General features: G+C 37.9%; 1 protein-coding gene across 4 annotated transcripts in view; it reads left to right on the top strand.

The window, feature by feature from the left end:
• Window positions 1-250: 250 nt before the first annotated feature.
• The window catches only part of LOC126183876 (nascent polypeptide-associated complex subunit alpha-like), a 28912-nt gene continuing 19952 nt past the window's right edge, over window positions 251-9210 (top strand). Inside the window, exons 1-2 of one of the 4 annotated variants that reach the window (XM_049926174.1) lie at window positions 251-502; window positions 6334-6606. In XM_049926174.1, coding sequence (XP_049782131.1) covers window positions 6352-6606 — 255 coding nt within the window. In that variant the 5' untranslated portion in view covers window positions 251-502; window positions 6334-6351. Of the gene's footprint in view, window positions 503-593; window positions 731-6333; window positions 6607-9210 lie in introns of those variants that run through there. The other 3 variants (XM_049926173.1, XM_049926176.1, XM_049926175.1) reach the window with 3 other exon arrangements.

The raw sequence follows: 9210 nt of genomic DNA, 5'->3' as shown, positions 1-9210 counted from the left end.
CAAAATGGGAAACGTAATCGGTTCATCATCTCCTTGCCAGAAGATTCGTTTTCACTTTTAACTCCTAGTTAATTATTATGTAGGTGAGACACAGTTTATCAGTACAATCGAATAGTAATTGAAAGAGGTAAGTTTTCATATCGAGGAAATAACAGAATTAACGTTTCACAAAAAAATTTATACCATAATTTCTTGTTCAAAGCACTAAATGCTGCAATGGTTTTTCTGAACTCGCACGTTCAAATGAAGTATTGGTATTATCAACGTTAACAACATGCGTGACAAATACGACCTTTGATGCCTTTGTTTGTTGTCGTCTTGAACTTAACCTAAAGACTTTGTTGATAATGTTATACAACTTCTTACCAACAAATAGGAAAGCTGATTCGGGCTCAGAGGTGTTGACTGCACGTGGAGAAGAAGTGCCTTGAATCTCTGAGTCTGAAAAGAGGGAGTTAGAGCCGGTATTAAGTTGAACGAGAAGGTAAAATTGAGACTACAGGTAGGTTATTAACTGTTTTGGGTATTATTAAATTTTACTGTAAGATAATCTAAATCATTTATATATATAGTTTTGTAATGTTCTTCGGGCGTATGTTTTGAAGAGGTGGTCACGAGGTACTTTGTAAGTTTTAATGGCGGATTGTGGCGTCGTGTGACTCTACAGTTGTTTAAGAAAAAGGATCTTACTAGCCTTCAGATTGCACCAGTTGTACGTTCGGGGTATCAGGTACAGTGCTAGTAGACGTTTTTATGGAAATATAATGTTAACAATTATCAAATATCGATAAGGCGGGAACATACCCCCCTTTGTTGTACGTTACCAATTGAATATGTGGCTTCTGCGTAGCAGCACGTTTTTAAGCATTGAACATGTAAAATAAGAACCTTGATCGTGTGTGTGATAGTAAAGAGACAGTTATGGCTTCTTCGTTGACTATGTTATTACAGCTCGAATGATGATATAGTGTTGTGTATTTTACTGCCTTTATCATTTTACGCCATGCTGTTGGATAGAAAAATACGTAACTAATAGTATTAAAGCCGCCTTCCAAAATCGATGCTCAGCCCGTTAAACAGCATGTCACACTAATCACCAAAAGAGTAGTCGTGGCCTCCTAAAGACTGCACTTTTAACTTATGCTGCAGCAGAAAATGTATGACAATGAACAAACTGATGGCAGTCCGTTTGCTACCGCTTATGCACACAGGCAAAAGTTTCGTTTGCTAGGTTTTGTGTAATATACAGGAGGGATTAATTCGTGTATATTAATCGATACTTATTTATGCATTTTATCAGTTTCAGTAAAACTTCTCCATATCACCTGGATTTAGTGTTTAGTGGGATGAAAAGTAGTTTCACAATGTCACAGTTGTCCACTCCACCCCCGCCATTGGATATTAACAGCATAGTAGTGTATGGAACTTTGTTTTATTATTGTGACTAATTCCTTTAGTGTTGGTCGTGTTACTCTCTCACCCAAATTCCGTGAGGAGAGGCACATGAGATACTTGATAAAAGTAATTGTGTAACACTAAAATTTTCATTTCAGTTTTCAGGGGAATCATCTGTTGTATTATTAAAATTCTTGCAATATTAACACACGTGTTACAGAATTTTTTGTTAAAGGCCTTCATGTTTTTGTGTGTTGCTGTCTGTTAATTTTTTTGATCCACATTATTTATTACTTATAAATCAACTTTACCAAACTATGTAGTAGGATATAATGATGAATAGTGGATCAGAGTAATAATTATAACAACTTGGTTATTTGTAATGAAATCAGGTAGATTAGAACAATGAAAACTCATTCTTTTTTTATAATGTAGGCATGGTGATTTGTAGCTTAGCATGAGGTATAGGTTAGGTTGTTAGTGACAGTTTGGATATGAGTTGGTGAAGGCAGTGAATGCAAATGACATCTTCGATGTGGTGACATACTGATCTGTATGTAGCGTAGCTCAGGGTGTAGGCTGAATTCAAAAATAACTGTTCATGAGTTGATGAAGCCTGGGAATGTGATGTCTTGAGAGTAACTAAAATTCTTGTTACTGTGTGTATTGAACCTGTGTTGGATTTCATTTAAGTAGTTTGTGTCCATTATTTTGATTTCATTATATGTCAAAGCAGATGAGAGGTATTGGCAGGCTCAGTAATTCCCATGTAAACACTACGTGACTGGTTCGGGCATTTGAAGATGCATTATAGTCCATTGTAGGCAACATATGCTTCATGTTTGATACACTTTTCTTGTAAATATGTAAAACTCCTATATAAATTTAGGAACACTATAAGCCAGTAGGAAAAACCTTTGAGTTTTCTGATTTTTATGTGCACATATTTTATACCAACGATGAACAATACGAAGGGAGCAATTTTAACTTATACTTTATTTGAAGTATGCCATAATACGTTTTATGGCTGAGCCAAGAACAAGAGTGCTCATATCCTTGTGGCGATGCTATAAGAGACAAGTGTGGGATCCAGCAGTTGGTACTTAAGTCTCCAATCCATTATGAGCTTCTGTGTAATATTGTGAGAGTTGTGTATGATAATCATTTTTAAAGATTTTAGTACTCACTATTGATCAGCCTGGAATGGATATTTTTTCTCATTGGACCATTCATTGTTATGTGATCAAAATAACAACGTATAATAATTTGTCTGTGGCAGATGTGCTGTTCAGATATATTATCAGATTTTGTTATATGACACTTTGTGTTTACTGTCATATCTATTAAGGAGTTTTTCCTTAATGTACACACCATTTTTAAATTACAGCAATTAAGTCTGAATGCAATAAGGGTGGCAGGGGTAACAGAGGCGTGCTTCTTACATTTAGTGCTGCAACATATGGAAAAAGTAATCAGGATGCGGATTCAGTTCCCGTTAAACTTTAATGTATTCCAGGTATAAAAGCAAATTTTTTGGGACAGTGTAACAAAAATTACTCCAGAATGGAAGTCATAAAATGGGAAATATTAACGTAGTAACTTTAGTTACCAGTTAAACATGATCCTGTTAACAGAAGTGAAGTGACCCCAGTAAAGTAGCCATTTGAACCAACTAATTGATCCAATTAGATTAGGACATACATTTTAAAATGTAAAACAGATAATGGTAAAATTGACATATTTCCACATACATAAGGAACTGACATTGATGGAAGCCATATCGGGACTACGGAAGTGTCTGGTTCCACCTGTCTGCTTTGATCCATGACATCATCAATATGGCAGAAATGGCTATTCTAAGAGTCTCCAATATGTTGCCTATGATGTCACTACATGCACATGGCAAAAAACATGAAAATACATATAAATAAGAAAATAACATCTCCCTCCAAAAATACTATCAAAGTAACGGGACAACTGGGGGAAATTAGGGGTTTTAGGGAGGGGGTCAAGCTAAATATAACAGTAAAAAAACGCACCACGATCCCAAAACACACAAAATGACGAGCAAAAAATTACAAAATCTATGAGAAACGCACTTCCCTTGACCTATATAGGTCAACTGCAGCTGACGATACCAAAATACCAATACCTACTTATAAAACTATACGAAAATTGTAATTGATCATTCCCCTTGATGTATATAAGTCAACCATAACTATTGATATGAAAAAACCAACACCTACAACTACGAAAAACAGAACCAAAGCCACAACACCTCAAAAATTTAAGTCAGACATCCCTACGTAAATTAAAATATATTGATACACAATAAATACACGAAACATTACAATTCGAGAAAAATGTCAGGGGTCAAAGCACACGGGTGGAATCAGACGCTTCCATTGACCCGCCATATCAAATGCAAGGGGAAAATGCCTCTATTAACAGGGCATCAAACCCTCAGCATTTGGTTTTGTTGTTTGGCATTTACTATTACGCCACCAATGGAACCTTACCTCTCGTATAAAAGTAAAAGTTTAATGTTTATTTCTTTAGATATTGCTTTCAGCCATATTTATGTGTTTCTCTTTTGGAGAACTACGTGTTTTTCACCTTTCTCTGTCATTAAAAAATAGATTCTGAGGGGGTAATCATCTTACAAGCAATTATGCATGACTGTTGCAAATAGTAGTTCGGTGTCAAGTTAACTTACCAGCTCAGACTTGAGCATCATTTTGAGGAATAATGCTTCCTTGTCAATGCTCCGTATCTGTTATGTGCTTATTAAGAATAAGGATGTGAGATCTGGTTTACTTCCTTCTCTTATAGAGCGCCTGCTCATAAGTTGGTTTTGAAAAATCCAGTAATGAGTTTTATGAATTGTGTAAAAATTTGAATTTAACATCACATTTCTTACGTGTTTATTGCTAGTCTTGACAGATACCCTACTTTTCTTTGTCACTGGTAAAGAGACATCTCTACAGATCTGCATATGTTTCACAGTGAACAGATCTGGCAGCATTGAAGTACTTGTACCAGACAAAAATAACTTGTAGGTACAGTGGTGGGTTCTTTTACTGTACTCTGGGAAGATATCAAGTGGATACTATTACACGTAAAATATTGGTTCAGTTTATTACAACTTAGACAAGATGAATTACTTAACTTTGTACAATGCAGTTCCACAGGGATGTAATGAGTATTTTTAACAGTCACTGAATAGTAACATATCACTTGATACTGACAAGGTACAAATCTCTTCACATGATGTATAACTGACAATAACTTTTATGTAGAGTTCTGAATAATTCAATGTTCACAATGCTAGCCTAGTTGGAAGACGATGCCATCATCTTCATTGATGATCGTGGATTGGGCTGAGCAATAATGTGTTCGATTTTGAGTGAGTGGAAGCAGCGGCTTATTGAGACTCTCTTGGGGACTATACCGACATTGCTCATTTGTTGCTGCAGCTGGCAGTGGCTGTCCTTATTTGTGGTTGCATCGTGAGGTACCAACCTTGCTTTGGGATCTTGCGCTTTGGGTGGCACCACTGTAGTTTTACTGACTTTATGAAGGTAACTTACAAACGAGCAGAAAGATTTGATTATTGACTGATATTCTTGTAAAGGCCTTTGAGAAAAGAGACTGCAGAATAGTTTGTATCAGAGTCTGCAATGTTTTGGACTGCAGATGCACAGTGCCTACGTCAGTTTCCAGTTAAAGAATGAAAGACATGATTTGTAGTATTGAAACGTGAGAACTTCGCGTGTTTAAATATATTAGTGTCAATTGCTAATACCTTTTTGATGATTTATTAATTTATTTTACAGACACAAAATATCATTCATGGCTTAAGAGCATATATCTTCACAGATCTGTAAAATTTCATAGTGAACAGATCTGATCAATTGCAAAGAGTTCTGCTAAGATGTAAAGTGCCACATGTGAAAATGTTTAAGATATTGATGTCTGGTTGCAAACCATTATTTTCTAAAAATGCACCTTGAAAGTCAATTCTGTGAAGAGAGATGATTAACAGTGATTGTAGATTGTAGCTGGTGAGCCTCTCTCTTATTGTGGTAGCCACACATTTCAATGAAGAGTGCACGCATCTCATCTTAAATGCTGAAAAGCGGTTACAAATATGAAATGTGGCACTCAGTTTTTCAGTATTTGTACAGTGGTTGAAATGTGTTTAGTGTTCTGCATGTTACATTTAATTTTCATGTATTTTGATTATTATTATTATTATTATTATTATTATTATTATTATTATGCCAGACTGAAGGGTAGTGCAGTCAGAGGCCTAAGTTAGGTTGGAAGGTGATAGCTTCATTGTCAGTTGGCATAGCCAATGAAAGTGCAATGATAAAAATCATTACACATTTCATATTTATGTTTCCACTGAAAGTGTCATTACCACTGTGGCCCAATATATGTTTTTAATACTTTGAAAAGTGTTAATAACAAAAATGTCCCAATAATAAAAATACGTATATTTCCTTGTTTTGTGTAAATTTGCATAAATGCTTGGTGTGACATAGGCCTATTAAATGAAAGACAGCATATTTACGAGGAGGAACAATGGCCTCTTTTTAGAGTAGCTGTTTTTCACCTGAAAATGTTCGTGTGTGTGTGTGTGTGTGTGTGTGTGTGTGTGTGTGTGTAGATGGGTTTATCTTGATTCACTCTGAATAAGAACACTGATACAGTCTCTGATGTCTGAAATATAATCTCTCCATTAATATTTTTTGTTAAAATTATTACCAGCATGTGTATTTTACTAATTTTATTTTATTTACTTTATGCAACATATTTGATAGCATTGGATAGATTGTTCTTCTTGGAAAATTATAGTGTCATTTAGCATATAAAACACTGACTCAACAACATATCTCCTCAGATTTATAAGGTTCTCACACATTGTTTCAGGCAGATTTGAGAGTATAAATGCCTGAATTGACTGAATTAGAGAAACCATCAACATCAAAAGGAAAAATGCAAGGTGATGACTCTGCAGGAGGCTCTGGTACCGAGTCAGATTCAGAGACATCAGTCCCTGAACTTGAAGAGGCTGGTCCAAGTGGAGGAGCAACAGTTTTCTCTCCTGGAACAGGGTTGCCAATTGACTTGGTCAGCAAAGCAAAACAAAGTCGTGGAGAGAAGAAAGCTCGAAAAATAATGTCCAAACTAGGGCTTAAGCAAGTGAGTATTGTTTCTAAGCTTTTAGAACTAACCTAACAAGGCAGAACTTTACATTAAATTCAAGAGGAAAAGCAGATGGGTACCTAACGTTCAATGCAGTGTGTACAGATGAGGCAGAAGGCTGTTGTGTTCCACGATTTGGTGGCCGAATGTCCGTGAAATACAATTTTGTATGGATTTTGTTCAGTAATAGACTGATACATATAAATCTGTGTTATAAACACAATTTCATATTTTTAAACTCAATACACAATGTGGAGTTCTACTGGATTTTTCATTGAATAATATTTTTCTTTTAAATGTGGTGTTTATTTCTATTACATAAAGCCACAAGGGACTGAGCATTCATTTGCTGGGTACAGACTTGGCGACCCTGGGGTTCCTTGAGCAGCGGACTGCTAAGCGATGCCATCCCTATCACTGTAAGCACTGAGCATGCTTCAGAGACCACCAAGCAGTGAGGCGGTGGAACACTGTGTGTCACAGGGACTGGGGATCTTGGCTTGACTGCCTGGATTGCGAAGATGCTAAAATCCTTAGTAAAAAACCCTTCAATCTCAAGGTCTGCTGCGAATCAATGAGATGCATGGGTGTTGAGGTGTAACAGTCATTAGCAGGCAACCTCTGGCGAACCTGCCACACCTCAGTTGTTATAGGTTTACCTAGGCATGTGGGGCTCTGTCTAGGTGGACTTTTTATTTCTCCAGCTGCCCCTGGGACTGGATGACACCCTCAAAATTCTGTCCTCCTCGTCCCAGCAGAAATTGCTCAAGAGGCCACATGTGACAAGCCCTCCAGATTCAGGAGTTTTTAAAAGTAGTTCAGTATTTAGTAACAGAATGCATTCTGCTCTACAGAATGTATTTTTGATAGTTAAAAGGTGAGAGGGAACTTTCGGGAAAGTGTGGCCTTCTTACATTGAAAGGATTTAGAGGGCATTGCAGGAACATTAAAATCAGTCAAGCGGTTACATAATGGTGCACTAATGGTTAAAGCCTGCAGGAATTGAAATGCCTAGGAGAGTATGGCATTGAAACTGAGCTACATACCACACTGAATTACAACAAAAGTTGTGTGACATGCAGGGATCTGGTGGATATTCCCAAAGAACCGAAAGGTGAGTGGGCCCAACAAGGAATATTTAACGTGCAGAATATCACGAAAAGGATGGATGGTGATCTTGTCAAATCCATCTTGTTTAATCTTTCAGCAGTATGAAACTTCCAGAGCAGATTAAGGCAGGTTTTCTTCGCCTCATTGTGCAGCCTGTGTCCTCAACACATGACACTTTTCAAATGTCAATACTTTGGACGTAGTGTTGTAAGGGTGTCGTGGAGAAGTCACTTAGGACAAGTGTTGTAAGGCTGCCCACAAGAGTCATTTGTTCACATCTGTTGAAGTGTGTGAGCTGCTCTGAGGCTCACCCTGTCTGTAGTCTGCAGCGTATATCTTGAACGTAAGATACTATGGCTTAAGACTATGAAGCACATCTCATACAATAAGACCAAAAAGATGTATAAAGCCGCACTGCTCCCATTGTTTGCTACTTCCTTTGCTGCATTTCTTTCACCTCCAGTGCAGAAAGTAGATGCAGCTATACAAATGGAGATTGCTAGTGTCAGCACTAGTACTTGCATTTGTCAATGCATTTGTGCTGCTGCATCTATTTCGACGCCTTCACCTCCCGCCAGAACTTTTGGAGGGTCAACAGAAGCGTCTGATCCCACGCGTCGGCTTTGACCCGTGACATAAGGGTGTTATGGTGTGTGACCGCATGACGGCGTGGAGTTTGGTTTGTGTGTGTGGCGTGTTTGTAGATGTTGTGTTGTGGTTTGTTGTGCCCTCTGGTGGTATGTTCAGGGCTTTCGTTTATGTGGTGTAATGGGTTCAGTTTGGTCTTGCTCATTATACAGAATTGTTAGTGTTGGCTGTGTTTGTAGTGGAATTCGTTTCAGTGAGTTAACAATTTAGTGGTTTTGTGTGAAGGTTAATTTAGTGTTGTTCGCTGTAGGTCGTGTGGTAATTTTAGTAAATTAATCGGTTGTTGTTTTTGTTCAGGAATGGATATGATGGATAAAATTAATAGCGCGCGTCTGAGGGAAATGATAGGAAACACCGCTTTGGAACTGATAAAGTTTTTGCAGCTGTTTGGTTTAATTGCCGAGATCATGAAGTGGTTTATTAGTGGCGAAGAAATGAAGTTGGCTAAAGTTCCGGCGTCTCGGACCAGGGACGGTTACATGTGGCACTGTCGAAAGGATGACATTTGGTGTTCCATATGGCGTGGTTCCTGATTCTAGGTCTAGGTTGAGCATGCACGAAATTGTACTGGTGACTAATTATTTTTGTTATAGATCCCCACACAGTTTTTGCGTGCATGAGACTGGTGTGAGTGAGAGGAGTGTGGTTGATTGGTTTTCTTTTTGCCGTGAAGTGTGTTCAAAGTTTATTAAGTACTGTGGTAAGTTGGGGGGGGGGGGGCATGGGGTTGTTCTGGAGGTGGAAGAGTTGCAGTTTGGGAAAAGGAAGTATGGGAGGGGTAAGTCTGTGGTTGGTGCCTGGGTGTGTGTGGGGGGGGGGGGGGGGGTTGTTGTTCCGAGGGTT

The sequence above is a fragment of the Schistocerca cancellata genome, chromosome 4 (assembly GCF_023864275.1).
Source record: "Schistocerca cancellata isolate TAMUIC-IGC-003103 chromosome 4, iqSchCanc2.1, whole genome shotgun sequence".
Lineage (NCBI taxonomy): Eukaryota > Metazoa > Arthropoda > Insecta > Orthoptera > Acrididae > Schistocerca > Schistocerca cancellata.
Note: the sequence above shows the minus strand (reverse complement) of the source record. Positions and strands in the feature narration are given on the sequence as shown.